Source organism: Ictidomys tridecemlineatus, chromosome 2 (assembly GCF_052094955.1).
Source record: "Ictidomys tridecemlineatus isolate mIctTri1 chromosome 2, mIctTri1.hap1, whole genome shotgun sequence".
Lineage (NCBI taxonomy): Eukaryota > Metazoa > Chordata > Mammalia > Rodentia > Sciuridae > Ictidomys > Ictidomys tridecemlineatus.
This window is the reverse complement of record NC_135478.1, coordinates 65,479,972-65,497,310: the sequence shown is the minus strand read 5'-3', so window position 1 is coordinate 65,497,310 and position 17,339 is coordinate 65,479,972. Positions and strand designations below refer to the sequence as shown.

The 17,339-nt window shown below is 39.2% G+C and overlaps 1 protein-coding gene across 1 annotated transcript in view; it reads left to right on the top strand.

Annotated features, from left to right (window-relative positions):
* Window positions 1-17,339, top strand: part of LOC101978479 (VPS10 domain-containing receptor SorCS1-like) — a 67,586-nt gene that overhangs the window by 41,355 nt on the left and 8,892 nt on the right. The window contains exon 11 of the mRNA XM_078026721.1: window positions 1,813-1,984. Within this exon, the coding sequence (XP_077882847.1) occupies window positions 1,813-1,984 (172 nt within the window). The remainder of the gene's footprint in view (window positions 1-1,812; window positions 1,985-17,339) is intronic.

Genomic DNA, 17,339 nt, shown 5'->3' with positions numbered 1-17,339 from the left:
AACAATACTAACTGAAAATAGTTTAAAACATTTCACAAGTACTTGCTAAGTGATAGGGCAGTTTTCAGCAATCTGGGTACATAAATTCATGGAATTCTTGCACCGACCCCATGACATGAGTTAAGTATTAATGGTTGACCTTGTGCTGATCCATGATGTCCAAAGTGCTTTTTCAAGTTTCTCATTGATTATTTAACCCTGCTTTTAGCTTTTCAATTCTGAGATTCAGGAACAGAGGGAAGGACATTGGCTAGATGTAGATGAATTGGAAAACTGCCTGTAGCTCAGATAGATCCAATCTATTGCCAGTGTTGTCAAGTTTTCCTGGAACCTAGTTTTACCCATTCTTTTATGTACTGTGTGAACTTTTCATGGTATAGTCACCAAGCTGAGTAGTAGTGACAAAGACTATATAGCCTACAAAGCAAAAGGCTTATTAGCTGGCCTCTTAAAAGTTTACCAACCTTGGTCTAGTATATTTTTATTTCTTCCAATTTATGTTCTACTACTAACTCTGGAAAAGTGAATTTGAGAGATCAACTATAACTACAGGGGTTGCCGAGCACCTCAGGGGGGAAAAACGATGAATTGGTAATACTGAACCTCAAAGTTCTTAAAGGTTGGTCATCCTGAATATACAGATTCTTATTTACCATGAAGCTGATAAATTTCTAATAAATTGAAAGGGACATATTTGTAAGATAATTCATTTATTCTTTTATTAGAGCTAAAATGAAAATAAGCAAAAGTTTGAAGGATTTACTCAGAATGCAAAAACTGAAGCCTCCTTGGTGTAAGGTTTCAATAGTTTAATTAGTATACCTTCTCAAGAAATGATTAGAAATTACCAAATTTAGCCAGCTTTTTCTGTACTATGTCATTACTGTAGCATCCTTTCTCTGAATTGTAAGTTCCCTTGCCATCTATGCAGTAGTCCCCCTTTATCCACAGTTTCAGGTACCCATGGTCAACTGCAGCCAAAAAATATTAAATGGAAAATTCCAGAAATACATGTTTTATTAGTTTTCAACTGTGTCTCATTCTGAGCAGTGAGGTGAATCCATGCCTAACTCTACATCACAATGCCTTTGTCGTTCAGTTAACAGCGTCTCATCATGTAGCCAATGTTCACCTCCCATCATCATAGGAAGATACTGGGAGTTCAGTAAAATATTGGGAGAGAGAGAGGGAGACAGAGAGAGACCACATTCACACCAATGTTATTATAGTCTATTATTGAAATTGTTCTCTTTTATTGTTATTGTTGTTAATCTCTTATTGTATCTAATTTGTAAATCACACTTTCTAATAGACATATGTGTATAGGGAAAAGCTTGTATTTATCAGGTTTGTTACTATTCATAGTTCAGGCATCAAGGGGATCTTAGAACATATGCCCAGGACTGTATTATTCATTCTGGTCCTTAATTATATGTTCTTTAAATGATCTCCTTAATTATCGACTTATGTCTCTTCATCCTGATTTTTGACTTAGTGTAGGGACAATGTCTTCCACTGTGTGCATTTCCTACAGTTCTGAAATGAAGAAGTGATTCATCAGTTGATTCGATGAATCAAAGAAGTCGATTAAGATGCAAATAATAGGTAACAATTTGTTGCTCCAATTATTTCTCTCTATTTATCTCTATTGGAAGCTATATATGAATCAGCCCTAATGCTCAGAGTAACAAGGAAGGTAGGTGGATGATGTCCCTGATGGTCCTCAGGGCCAAGCAGCTCAGTGTAGTAAATTCATGGGAGTGATCTTCTTTGTAAAGAGCTAGTTGACAATTTGAGCTTTTCTCCTTTTAGGTATAGAAAGGTGGTTTCCAATAACTGCACTGATGGCGTGCAAGAACAGTACACAGCCAAACCACAGAAGTGTCCGGGGAAGGCCCCTCGTGGCCTCCGGATCGTCACTGCAGATGGAAAGCCGACTGCAGAACAGGGGCACAATGTCACTCTCATGGTGCAGCTGGAAGAGGTAGGCTGATACCTGTCTCCCTCTCACCTTCTAGAGCTGGTGATTTTGTTCTAACAAAGCATAGTTCCCTTTGCGTATCTTTTTTAACCTTCTCATTTTTGATGCAGTGGTTTTTTGGTCTTTTAACTTTGCTTTATTGGTACTTTCAGCAAAATATGTTCTCAGGATATATTAACAGTATTCCCAGAGTAATTTAACCCACACATATACTCACTGACCTAACAGATGCTAATGCTTTTGCCCTCTCAGCCTCACTTCTTGACTTTTTAATTTTTTTTCAAAGGGAACAAGCTGGCCAAACATACATCATGAAGGCCAATCTAAACATCACCAAGTCTAATATCTTTGACAGTTGAGAGCTTGTATTTTGGTAACACCTGAGGGCTATGATTATGAGCATCAGTTATTGTTTGCCAAACTATGGTTGTCTGAAATTTCTGACTACATAGACGGCAGATAAGATGAAGGTTCTCCTATGAGGTTTAGAATGCACACAGGATTTTTGTCATCTTGTAAATGAAGAAGAAGGCCTCCCAGGACAAGTACTTTCATTACATTATTTCAGTTATTACACCAGGCAGTCCTACCTTCAACCATATTTTAGGGGAAGCTGAAATGTGCCAAGCACTGTACTGGGCCAAGCAAATAAAAAGGGATTTTAAAAGTCAATATTAAATATGTACCATTGCCTTCCAGTTTCCTCTTCTGACAGCTCTTGGCTTCAGGTCTTTGACATGCATGGACTCCCCTGGAGAGCATGTTCACATTTTGGCCACATCCCCAAAGATTTTCATTTGGAGAGTTAATGGAGCCTAAGAATTCCTTTTTGGAGCAAGTTCACAGGTTATACCTTGTGCTTGGAGGAAAACAAACAAAAACAATGTCAATGTTTTTGGGAGAGGACAAATAAGGAGAGAACAAAATCATAGGCTCTGCGGCATGACTTGAAAGAAAAAGGTGAAGTAATTAGGATTGCTTTGTCAGGTTACATCAAAATTATTTGTATTTTTGTTCCTATGGGATAAATGAATATTGAGTTTGAAACTGTGGCTTAGATAATGCTTTCCTTCTGGTCCAAGGGCTACTTAAAAACCAGTGCTTTAATCTAATACTCTTTTCCTAATACTCCTAAATGAGTGCCTTTCAAGACCAATATTCTAAATACTGAGATTTCCCCCAAATCCTGTAGTTGGAACTAGAATTATACAAGTTAATTTAGGTCAATTGGAATTGCTTGTATTTCACATAAATAAATTCTGTGGGGACTTCTGCCTCAGGCTATGACAGATTAGCTTGCAGCAAACCAAATCAAGAAGACTGGGAAGCTAAGTTCTCTTCTCGAGAGATGAGGGATTCGAAGGGATTAGTACAATATTTTATCTTATATTTCTCTTCAAGAACTTTGTCAATTGATATATTATACTGTATAATAGGCTTGGATTTCAGATTCCTAAATAAGACCAGACAGAAAGTGTTGGCTAAAAAGGAATAGTATAATAATAATAATAATAATAATAATAATAATAATAATGATAAGAAATAAAGGAAATGAGTAGTAGAGCACTTGGTTAGCCTGTGTGAGGCACTGGATTTGATGCTCAGCACCACATAAATAAATAGATAAAATAAAGTACTATGTCCATATACAACTAAAAAAAATGGTAGAAAATGATGAAATGATAGGTAGGTCTAACACAGATGGAATTATAGGCCTAGCAAAGAGGGACATAAGGATCAAGCATCACTTCTGAAGAAACAGTGGCTAAGAATGTTCTTAGAGTCAAGAAATGGAACAGAATCAAGAAACAGAGTAATATAAAAATATATGTTTATGTATAATCTAATGAAATGAATATATATGAGTATGTATACTTACAGAGTATATGCATATATATATATTTTTCAGTAACAAATGCATAAATATCAATAAACAAATCATAATCTTTTCAATAATGGTACTGCAACACTGAATATCTACATGGGATATTGAGGCCATTGACTATGTTTTCCCATAATACAAGAAATAATTCTCACTGGACTGTAAATCTAATTTTGAAAGATAAAACCAAACTTTCTAAAAGGAAACAAGAGTATCTTCATAACCTTGAGTTTGACAAAGATTTTTTTTTAAAGGAAACAATCCGCTGGGCATAAAGAATCTATGGTTTAGAGCACATTAACAAATACTATATAAAATCAAACAAAATATAGTACTTCGTCTTTAGATCTTTGTGGGGAAAAAAATCTCAGTTTGATTCTTAGGGAAGAATTCATTTCCTAGACCAACCTTTTACACTGTTTACCTGCATTGTATATTTCCCAGAGACACATAGAACCTGATTATGATTCCCCAAAAGGTATCTCTTTTGAAGTAGTAGATGCTTATTCTGTTGCTCCGTTTCTTAGAACATAGTAGAGCACTCTCTAAAGTAAGTCCTTTTGCTCCTGGTCAGCTCAGACCTTTGCACAAATGAGAACACACTTGAGGGGCATGGCCTTGTCTCAGTTCCATCTGGCTTTCCAAATAACAATGATCATCAGGCATTTCACATTGGGCTGCCTGACATGGGAAAATGGGAACAGACTGGGTGACCTGGTACTAAGATGTGTGAATTCATGCCTTCTGCTCTCAGGAAGGGAAAAAAATATTAAGTCAATTCATTCCACTTGAGTGGGTGAAGCTACATTGGCAGGGATGAAGTCTGCTGCCTTCTGCTATCAGACATGGCCCCTGGATGCTCTTATCTCCTGTGCAGACATGGAAGCCAAGACAACTGACTCCCATCAGGAGGCCCTGGAGATCACACATTTGAATATGTGATTCTGTGCTTATTCTTCACAGACTCTTGCAGAAACAACTGACTCAACAGTTTGTTGCTCTCTTGATTATGCACATAGGCATGTGTGATAAAAGTAATGAACAAGGAAGAGTAAAGGTCTCTGTGTATCCAGGGATCACTGAACTTTGGCACAATTAAATGACAATTTGGATGTACATTTATTGAGCACTATCAGTTCTAGTTTGCAAGTGCATCACTTGGATTATCTCATTTAGATCTCACAATGCTCTATGTTAATAGGTGGTGTCATATTTGCCATTTATAGATGATGTAGCTGAGGCACAAAAAAGCAAAGTAACTTAGCTGAGATCATACACATACTAAGTAGTAGACTCAGGAGTCGAGTTCAAGCTTGTAGCATCTTATCTTTCTATAGCTTCTCTATGATAGAAAGAAACATTTTCTGGGCAAGAACTTCCTATAGTTTCTGTGCCTCCGTAGAAACCCTTGGCTGGGGGCAGATAGTAACAAAGATAAAGAAGTAGAAAGGAAAACCAACACCATCTCTGCCCAAGCCAGTTTGGCCTACAGGTGCTCCTGTATTGTCAGACACTAGTTGGCAAATCTACCAATATATTTCTCCTTTTCTCAGATGATTTATACTTTCAGATCAGTTTATTGAAAAACATTTCAGCAAAGAGAGATACTAAATCCTCTCTTGGGTTTCTCCCTCTTTGCAAAACTATGCCTTTCATGAATGCCTACTTACATCTGACATTGTTGAATTTATTCTAAAGAGTATTGAAAATCATAGGCTATGAATGCAGTACTGAAGGAGTTTAGAATCCATGTATAGTAAATCACATTTCTCCTGTGGCTTAGGTATGAATTAAAATGTAATTATTTAATAAAAATTAAATCCCACTAAAACAATTTTAAAATTCCCCCCATAACTGACAGCACATGTTGTTTCTAAATCCTCCTCAGAAATCTCTTGAGCATTCACTTCTCACTTGAACTTGATGCACCTAATTTACTTCGGAAATAGTGTCTCACTCATGCCCAATATCTAGGGCCAAGTGTTATAACAATAGGAATATTTAATGTCATTCCTCTGATACCTGAAAAATAGCAAGTCTTTCCAGTGCCAAAGAGATCCAGAGGTCCCTGCTACCTTCTGATGTGACATAATGGTTGTGATTAATGCAGAAGTGAATGAAAGACTCCCCTTCCCTAGAGGGATATTTTTTTTTTCATTTGTGCACTGAAGCCTGTGTCTCTGTTTCATTGTTCAACTTTCTCCTATAGTCTTGTGGTCCCTCTTGGGCTTGGAGGATGTACGGGCTGATGAAGCCCTCTTTGTTTGTTCTCAATTACTTACATCCAAACCCCTCCACATAGTTTCCATCTCCTCTGCCTATTAACTGAAGCACCATAAGGCTAGGGAAACAATAGTTAGATGTATATCTATTTATTTGTTCTTCAATATATATATTTCTAAGCACCAATTTTATGTCATACTTTCCATTTACAAGTAGACTTACTTTAGATGTAAGTGGGAATAATGTTTTTGGGTTAACGAGGACCTCTGCTGTATTGAACACTATGTAAAAATCCATCCATATGAAGCATAAATGACTAAAAAGTGCAGAACAAAAAAAAAACAAATTTATTGCATCACATTATAATAATATTTTTGACATTCTCAAATAAACTATGAATATCATTAAGGTAAGAATCATGTCACTTCTAGTTGCATATTGATAGAGCACATTTATAGAGAAAAAATAACACAATAAATATGTGTGGATTTAAATAAGCTTCTCCAGTAAGAACAGAGATAAAGCCCAAACTTGGAAGGAAAAGACTGTTGAAGTTTGAATACCTTACAAAACAGGTTAAAATCTCCATTTGAAATCTAAGTCTCTTCCTTTATCCTCTAATTGTGCATGTCCTAATTGAAACACAGGAATACATGAAGCCAGGGCCAGTGGCCCATGCCTGTAATTATTGCTTCTCAGGAAGCTAACACAGAAGGACCACAAGTTCAAGAACAGCCTGGGAAATTTATCAAGACTCCATCTCAAAAGTGAAAAGGGCTTTGGATGGCCTTCAGATGTAGAACACTTGCCTAACATGAGTGAGGTCCTGAATTCACTCCCCAGTTCAGAGAGGGAGAGAGAAAGAAAGAGAGAGAGAGAGAGAGAGAAGAAGAAGAAGAAGAAGAAGAAGAAGAAGAAGAAGAAGAAGAAGAAGAAGAAGAGAAGGAGGAGGAGGAGGAGGAGGAGGAGGAGGAGGAGGAGGAGGAGGAGGGGGGAGGAGGGAAGAGGAGGAGGGAGGAGGGAGGAGGAGGAGGAGGAGGAGGAGGATGGGGGAGGAGGAGGAATGAGCAATGGTAGAGAAGAGAGAGAGAAGGAGGAGGAGGGAGGAGGAGAAAGAAGGAGAAATGGTAGAGAAGATGACCTTGATTAAACTTGATAACATTGCTAAAACCAGAGCAAAGCAGAGAACTTTCTCTTATTGACAATAGAAACTCGGAGGTAAGGTTACCGAGGCTAGCTTATAATTTCACATATGACAATAAGTACCTAAGCTAGAGTACTGCAGATTTTACCTGTGTAAGAAATTAAATCCCTTCTGCAAATAGCATATGAAGTCACCCTCAAAATTTAGGTGACATAAGTGACTTCCTAACACAGTTTCTCTAACATCCCACAGTCTGCCTTACCTGAAATATTACTCAGAGGTCAACATAACTGTTGAGGTTGATGAAAAATTCCAGTGTCAGCATCCATCACTTCTGCTTTTAGAGTTCTCTCCATATGTATGCTAAAGTGCTGGAGAGCTTCATTCGGATCAGAAAGGCAAAGGAGTGGTCTTGCTTCTCAAACTCATTGTAGCACAACTGAGGAGAATACTCACATGCACACACACACACACACACACACGTGGGCATGTGTGCACACGCATGCACACACAGACATTGTATTTGTTCATTGTTGTCTCTGAAAGAACAAAGAACAGTTGATCCAGGAACCAACCAAGAAGGAAGTGGAAGAATCTATGAGGTTGTGTCTAAGAAGCCAAACCTTTTCAACTATGCCTGAGTCTTACCAAGTTGATCAAAGATGTTTTTGCACTGATACCTAATCATGCAGTGAGAGGTGGCATCTCAGCATTTGGAGACTGACTCAAGGTGGATGGTCTCTGGAGCACTAACAAGCACCTGATGAGCCTACAGACTTTCAACATGATAACTCAACTGCACAGAGGAATCCAGTGCAAGAACCTGCAGGCACAGGGTGGTTGGTGAAGGACCAAATCCATCTCTAGAACTCAACACAACCAATTTGGGAATAGTGTCTGCATGTTACAGAAAATAAATCACATCTGTTTTATACCACTGTAAGAATAAAGAGATGCCATTTGTGCATACTTTAAGACTTTAAAATTAAATCTGAGGCAAGAGACTAAAATTAAAACTTTGATTGGTGTCTCATTGTTTCAATACTTCCATTTACATACAAACACTGAAACTTAAAAAGGAAAATTTATGGTCACAGTTTCAATGAGATTTAAGAGAAACCTGAGGGCTGTGTCCTCATTAGATGGATTCCTATGAGCCATAATTTCACTTTCACATACATTGAAAGACTGAGGGGGCATGGACGTGTCCACAGTGTAATAACACTTCATAAATATTGCAGAGTGCTGGCCACCATCAGATGGTAGAGAATATGGCCTTAATAAAATGTGCTGTGAGATGCTCCTTTGTTTGAATTCATGACAGAAATTGACCTACTTTTTCATCTAGAAGAAAGACTATTTGGAGCCTTTAGAAGTAGCACAAAAGGGTTGGCAGACAGTGTTAAGTTGGGACAGATATCAGGTTCAAGGCCAGCTCAGTTCTGACATACAAGCCTCAGTTGTTTTCTCCTTCTACACAAAGAAGCAAAAGCTGATTTCAATAAGCCATGAGATTTGAGACTTTTCTCGTGTATTATTGCTTACTCTATTCAGCTTTACTCTCTTTGACTCTAATGAGGCAATTGAGCCACTTCATTTCTCTTCCCGTGTTGCCTGAGGTTACAAAGGAAAGAAGGAAATGGGGCCGGAAGTGTGGGTTGTCTTCAGCCAGAGGCCTAGTGTCTAAAGTTCAAGTTGCATTGGTTGGGCTCCAGTTTTCTCTCCTCTCAAAAACAGTACACATAAGTTGGGGTATTACTGTTCCTTGGGGTCTCAGAGGAGAGATGTTTGCTAAGAGTTTTGCTCTGCCTTGACCATCAAAGGGAGATACCTGGCTGATTACTGAGGATTTCAGGTCAATGAACATCCTAGGGCCTCAAGTCCTGAAATAGTCTTCAGTTTGGAATTTTATCCTCCTAGCCTGCTTGATTGAGGCTCTAACATCCCACATCATTCACAGGGTGGCAACCACCCTCCAGTAAGGACTTCACCACACCTGCCAATCCTTGACTGTGGATAACTTCCTCCAGCTCAGGCTTTGCAGTTTTCCATTCATTATTCTATGTCTCAGCCTCAGGAGCTCAGTGTTCAACCTAATCCATAACTGATGTGCAATGGAAAATTTCTACCATGTCACAGGAGCACTTAGTAAATGCTGCACCTTCACCAGAGCTGAGATGATCCCAGCAGCCCAAAGATGTATTAGGATATGTATGTGTGGGTGTTCAATACCACCAATGACAAGAATAATGGAATTATAAAAGTGACTGCCTATCTGAACTAGAAGTAGCCATGAGGATCCTCGGGTCTGCCCATCTTTAATTTACAGGCAAAGAAATTGAGATCCAAATTTTTAAAGTATTTCAAAGGATATGCAACTATCACTTCTAGCTGACCTCTGCAAGGCACCTCTTCCACATGTAGCACCCCGCTAGACCTCTGTAAACTCACTTTGATTCCACAACAGCCTAATAATTTGGAAAGGGGATGAAGCAACTTTAAGGGTAAGAAATAGTGTGTCCATTTCATAGAAGGGGTTGTGTCACTTGGTGAAGTCCACCAAGTGATGACAGGCATAAAAACTGAAAGGTATGTGAAAATGTCTACAGCAAAATCTTCAAATAGTGATTCCACAGCTGTTATGGTAGTCTTGGTTATGTGTATGTGTTCAGGAATTCTCCTTGATTAAGATGATATTCACCAATCTGTTGTCAATCTGCTTTCTAGGTGGCAAAATTGTGTGCAATTTTAATTTTCTTTTTCATCATTTTTTGACATTTCCCCAATGAATACACCATGACTTCTCTCTCTGTTTCTTTTCATAAAGCTTACATATTTCTATTACATCTTTTACTACTAGGAAAATCTGGTTGCCCTGGTTGATTCCTAAAGGAATCTTCCTACTACTCATTTAAAAATGTAATTCTGTTCTTATTACATAGTTGAATGTTTTACTTTATGAGTGATTTTAAAAGTCATTCAGAAACATTTATAAGATATATGTCCCTTGGTAACTCCATAGTTTTCCAGACAAAGTCTACTGAGGTAATTCCTTAAGCCACCATGTAGTAGTAATATAGAGAAAATGCTTAATCATTTAAAAATATCTACATGGAGTAGAGAGGCCCCAATTTATAGTCATCTCTCTACTTACACAAGCCAAGTGTGCCTCTTCTATGTACGCTGTTCTACCCTAAGCCAGGCACCAAGTACAGAAGACATAAAAACAAAATTTGAAAGTCTGTAGTTCCTTCAAATATATGGTGTTATATCCATTTGGAAGTGAAGGAGTAAATCATTTTGTGAGGTTCCTATTGAAAGTTCTTGATCTGAATGTTACATCTAGAAGTACTTGGAAGTTTAGTTAGGCAAATCCCAAGGATCAGAGTCCTCAGAGAAAGGCTTAAAAACCGAGCTAGTTGTTTTCTGATTAATAAAAGGTGAAATTGTCATAAGTCAAGTCCAATGATGTGTTGTTCAATACTGTAGTCTCTCTGGTATCCCTGGCCTTGACAGGAGTGACTTATGCCTTGAAACATTATGTATCATACTCTTCAGTGTGGTGGCCATTCCTCCTCCAGGTCAGACCATACAAGTTCATGTTGCCATTCCTTGCCAAGAGGCCCAGGAGACCTGTGTACCTGGGGAGACACCTGTGCTTTAGAAAACCATCTCTGGACAGGCAAGGGGAGGAGGCTGCCTCTGTTCTGCACCTCTTCATGTGGTTCAGAGCTCAGGTCTGAAACTGAAGAAAAGCCCATAGGGCATGATTCAAGCCATAGGTGCTGGAGAGACCCTCTTCCAGCTGTTCTGGTGTGGCAGCCTCAGCTTTCAGCATTGGTAGCACCTCTTAAAAGGAATACAAGAGGCCCAGGAACTTGCTTGGAGACAAAAGATAGGACAGGTGTAACTGCCTTTTGTCATAGAGTGGTTTGTTCTGCATAGGAAGTTCCCAGATCACCATTATAAAACCTCCCCTGGGAAGGCCCAAATGGCAGTTATTTTACTTCCCGATTCATTCATTGTCAAACACTCACACCACCAGGGGTCCTCACAATCAGAATTTTGTAGCTTCCATGGTATTTTTTAGAGCCTGGCATATTTCACTGGGAACCTCTTACATCAGTATTTTCAGAAGAATTTTTTACATGTTTGCATGCCCCTAAAGGGATTTAATTAGTGTCTTACTCTGTTTTGTACTGGTCTAATAGACTGAGATGAGTAATTTATAAAGAACAGAGATTTACTTGTTACAGGACTGGAAGCTGGCAAGTTCATAGTCGAGGTACTTACATCTGGCAAGGGTCATCTCATGCATCATCCCATGGTGGTAGGTAGGTTGGCAAGAGAACATGTGTACTGATGAGAGAGAGGGGCCCACATTCATATTTTATCAAGAAGGCCCCACCTCTCAGCACTCTTACACTGAGGATGAATTTCCAGCTCTTGACCTTTGGAGGACGCCTTCAGCAGTCAGCCCTCTGATTTCATGTATGAATGAATACCCACTCTAGCATCCAACTAGACATGAGCACAGCAGAGCAGGATGAGTGTCCTGTGAATGAGTAGGAGTGTGAGACTTGGAGTTAAAAAGGACCAGTCTAATGATTCTAAGAAAATTTAAACAGGCCTGAGTCTTTCAAGTTTGAAGATTAAATAAGATAATACACAGAAATAGTTTCTATTATTTCTTATACAATAAACTTTCAAGAAACCTTTCTCTGCTTCCTAGTGACCACCAAGGTATGTTCTAGAGTAATCTAATTTGCACCCCCACTTTGTGTGTGAGTCACATGAGTTCAATCATATTGAATAAGTGGAATGTAGATAAAACTTCTATCCAGTGCTCCTTCAACTGGCTGATGAAACATTTTATTTGAAGTCCAAGGTAAAAGAAAAGCAAGGAATGGGGAGACAGGTAAACGAGAAATGAAAGATGGAGACCAGGCAGAGATAACATGAGATTTTATTTGTCAGAGCCAACAAATAAAGGCACATCTCTCCATAGATAGAGAGAGGCAAAACAGGCTTGGGGATCTGAACATTTATGGGGCGGTCTCAGGGATTAGAGAGCCAGGTGGATCCTGATGGTGTGTGTGTGTGTGTGTGTGTGTGTGTGTGTGTGTGAAGTTTTGGGCTTGTTGTGAGGGAGTGGTGAGCCTTTCTCAGAAATGCCCTTGGCTGGGAAAGTGAAATTTTTCTTAAAACAGCAGCTGTCACTTAAGATGGCCATCCAGATGCTAAGCAAGGACCTTTTACACAGGGCACGTTGCTCCACAGTTTTCTCCTTTCCCACTTGTCAAGATCTTGCTAACCTGGGTCTGCCTACCTGGAGTAGTAGGCTAGGTAATGCTGAGTGACTTGCCCCCTGCCTAAAGATTGCCGTACGCTAAAGGGCTGAGGTCTATGATTTCTCTTTAGGATGCTCAATGCTGCATAAGGATTTTTATTTTGGTCTTTTTTCCCCTTTTTTAAATTTTTTATTTGTTCTAATCAGTTATCCATGACAGCAGAATGCTCTTCAATTCATCGTACACAATGGAGCCCAATTGTTCACTTGTCTGGTGGTACACTAAGTAGAGTCACATCATTCATGCAATCATACACATATACCTCGGGTAATGATGTCTGTCTCATTTGACCATCTTATTTTGGCCCAATTTGTGGTCACAAGAGTACTTAAATAACAACAGACACCCAAACTAATGTTGACTATATTTAATCTTCATATATAATATCGGTGTCACATTCTGCTTAGGTCCCATATATTTAATCAATATTTCAATACTTACAGTAATAGTGGAGATAAAATATTGTGATTTGCAATGCTTCTATCCCCCTTTTAAATCTAATGGGATCACCATTTCCCCACATTTCTCCCCTGTCTTTCAGAGCTCCTGTTGTCTTCCAGCCCCTCACTTTATGCCACCCAAGCCAGAGTAATCAGCATGGTTACATTTGTTAACACCCTGCTCTGTTCTTATACCCACCCACTTAGACTTATGGTATTTACACTGTGACATTTTTTGTTTATTTTTAATGAAATGGGATGTACTAACTCGGTCTCTACAATGCAGTTTTTGTTGAATGATCTTTAAGCTCCTTCAGAGACAAAATGTTACCGAAGCCTGAGTTAGGCCCACTGTCATGCTCTGACAATGAGCTTGGTTTCATGCAGCGAGTCTCTGACACTTCCTTATGACTCTGAGTCTTGCTTCTGGACTGAGGCCTCCGTGTGGAGTTACTGTGGCATTTATTTTCCCGTTCTTCTCTGAGTCTATGTCACAGAATCTGATAGGTGCACACACCTTTCACTGCTTCTGTTAATCTGGGCTTTATTGTAGCTGATTGAGACATTTGTTTTTCTATTACAGAAGTCAGTGATGCCCTTGGAGAATCCCCATCTGGATTTCTTGTGGCTTTTCTGCTTTTGCCTGGCACTTATTTGAGCCAGTCTTCTCAGTTCTGCATCTATTTTACGGCAGGTGACTAAAGGGCTGTGGATGTAAAGAACTTTCTGTGATAGTCCAGGGGTTTGCTGGCCTGGGTTCAGGTGCAGAAACAATGGCTTTCATTCATTAAATTCAAGTAACTCTCAATTATACATAAAGCTTCCCCAACCATGGATTATAGAAACTGAGTCTTATATTCCCTATCTTCTCTATGGATTGAGCATGATACTGCTTCACTGGGGCCAGAGAGAAGGGAAGAGTATGGAATTCATGCCAACCCTTCTTTAGTTAGAAGTGTCTAAGTCAAAATGTTGACCGAGGGGAAAACAGTCAAAGCAGTAAACAGAGTCAAACAAGAGAAGAAAAGTGAAGCCTCATCTTTGTTATCACCTTGCTCTCACCCTGAAAGGTATTATTAGGAACTCTCACCTGAAGAAACTCAGTGAGAACTGTGCTAAATGGAAAGTCTAAAACCCCTCCAGAATGCTCTTAATAGCTGTATGACTCTAGGAATCTTATTTAACATGTCTCCATCCCAGTTTCCTACTGTATCAAAGAGAAATTCCATCTGTCCTTTCAATCTCCCGGGTATCTTAACAGCTAAATGAGATAATATATTAAAAAATGCCATTTTGATAAACAAACACATTATAAAGGCACAATAATCAAACTGCATTAAAAAATGATTATCAGAATCCAGACACTAGCAGAATACATTCCAGCCCTTAGGATTTTGCAAATGAGTGTGGTATCAGCCAGCGACTCATTTTCCTAGAGAAGGCAGCTGATCTTGACTGCACATATCCCGGAACTTCTGTGAGTGATTGTGCTGTATTCCACCAACAGGGAGTTTAGCCCTTCCATTCCTGGCTTTATTAATGCACCTTTAGCACTTCAAATCCTAGAGCATCCTGAAGAAACTTTATCATCACGTTAAAATCTAATAAGAATAGCATCATTTTGTGCTATACCATATTCATCTTTGGATGAATCCAATCACAAGAAGGCCTGCCATTCAACAGTCTGAACCAGAGGGCCTCAACCCTGAGTACAGCCCCATGCCAATGGGGGACCTTCTAGATCTGCAACTAGACTGAGCATCCTCCCCAGAAACCATGAAACATGGTTCTTGGGAGTAGTTGGGCATCAGCATTCAAAAAAAAAAATCTATAAGAGATGCTGCTGTTAAATGCTCGGAATAACTGATTACGACACCAATAAACTATTTGAGTTAGTTTTCAGAGATGCATGTAACTTCATGAGGCAGCTTTTCTTTTCAGTCTGCCATCATCTACCCCAAATTACCTGCTTATTAGCTTCCCAGCATACATGGACCCGTTTCGTTCCATCCTCCACATGGTAGCTGGCAAGATCATATATCACCATGCATCTTACCCCAAACTCCTGCTTGGCACACTTTCATGGCTGTCCATTGCTCTTAGAAGAAAGGTCAAATTCAGAAACTGGACCCTCAAATCCCAAAAGGCCTCTGTCTCCTCTCCAGCCTCATTTTACAAGACATTCTTGTCATCTCTTTCTTTAGTCTCCTTCACCTGTTTCCACTGTACCATCGCCCCTTGCCACAGAGCCTTCCACATCGGTTTCTCTCTTTCTCACCACCTCCCTCACCTCCCACTCTCTCACTCAGTTTTTCATTTGGTTAATTTATTTTCTTCCTTCAGGTTTTCTCAGCTCAGTTATCATTTTCTCTGGGAAGACTTCCTTGAGGTTCCCAGTCCATGAGCCTCCCAGCTCTCCTTACTGTATGAGCTCACCATGCCCCGGGACACTCCTCCATGCCTTTTTGTTACTAGTGTGATTATTTAAAATGCATTTATCTCACTAATGATGTGTGGAAGCTCGTGAAATCCCAGGCCATGTTTGTATTGTGAATTTGGTTAATATTTACCTCCTTGCAAAATGTATGTGTGTTTAGGTGATATATATGTATATTAAGGTTAGATATATGTCTATCTAGATATATGTACATACATCTAGATAGGTAAATGGATCTTCTAAAAACCTGATTCTGCTGTGGTCTTGGATGGCATATTTAAAACATTTTCCACTAGAGATGTTTATTGCTGCATTCATGTAAACATTGAGTAACTCCCTTCTTTCACCAACTGTATGTACAGAGAACTTTATCATAAATCGAGATGTCAGAATGTTATCAAGCCAAAGGACCACATGAAATCCAGACAGATAGAACGTGGAGGGGTTTTATGTAACTAACAAGATGTCTAAGTCAAGGCCAGCTAAAGGAAAACAATGAATACCAAACAGGAAATTCATAGCAATGTAGACTGAAATGATGTTGGCTGACATTTTACTCTTTCCGATTCTGTGGGTGGCTTCTCTCTCCTTCACTATCTCTTTGTCTCTCTCTCAGGGGAGAATGAAGCAGAGTTGGCTATGGGTGGGAATCTCCCCTCTGTCCTCTTGTAAGCGATGGCCTCTCTCTGATGCCTTCTTTGTCCCCACAAAGCTTATCTCTCTCCCTCTCCCACTCCACTGCTTGTCACATGCCCTGGAGAACCCCGTCTACTCTGATATTTACCCCAGAACCTGGTTTCAAAAAAGTGGTCCTCCCCCCCCCACCCCCGGCACACACGTAGGGTTGGCTTCCCAATCACTCTGTCAAAAACCCAGAAGACCTGGAAATGGAAACTCACCAGAAACAGAAAGATGGATTCATCAGTCCACTCTGGTTGCCCAAGTGAAGGACAAGTTAGCAAGAAGAGTTGACATTTATATTTATTAATGAAGGGAATTCAAGTAATTCCACAATGCCTGAGCTTGTGGATGTTTGCTTTATAGTTTTGAGTCGGGTTTCTTTTTCCACCCCAGGGGAGGACTTTGGCCTGTGTGTTTCCTGAGAGTTGTACTAGGTTCTCAATGAGCGTTAGCTGCTGTGTGCCCCTTGACAGTGCTCAACTAGGCATAGATCAGAGGAGTAAGTCACACAGATTCATAAGATTTAAACTGCTTTTCCTTTGGCTGTGAAATAATCCTTTAACCATCAGCTTTTAAATTTGGCCTTTTCAAAAAATATGATACCATATAAACCTTACTTAATCAAAAGACATTTCTAATTTAAAGGTATTTTTTTCTTTTTCTTTTTATCTGAAAATGGGAAAGACTATCAAAAAGAATGAAACATAGTTTGATAAAGATGGACTGTGTGAAAGAAGATTTTAGTTTTTGTTGTTTTGCCAATTTGGTCTAAGTAATTTTGCTTCTTGAGAAACTAAAGAGGTCTGAGGTTTTGGAATAGAGACTTTATCTTCTGTCTGCTCATGGGAAATTTAGATTCATAAAATCCCACTCCAGCTTTACAGAAGTATTATAGGTCTTTTACAGCTGTGTTGTTTTTATAGTCATTTATTTTTGTGTAACATTTTATGGATTACTAAATATCTACATATTTTTAAGAATCTTTTGAGTTAAGATGGTATGGTAGTATTGTGTCCATTTCATAAGATTTGGTAACTGAGACCAAAGCAGGCTGAATGATAGACCCCATGTATGAAGTCATCTAGCTTGTTAATAACACAGTGGAATTCAAGCCTCAGGGGCTTCAATGCTTTACTCACAGTGGTATGTTGAAATGGATGAACCAAAATCCAGAGGACCAGGTCATAATCCTGGTCCACC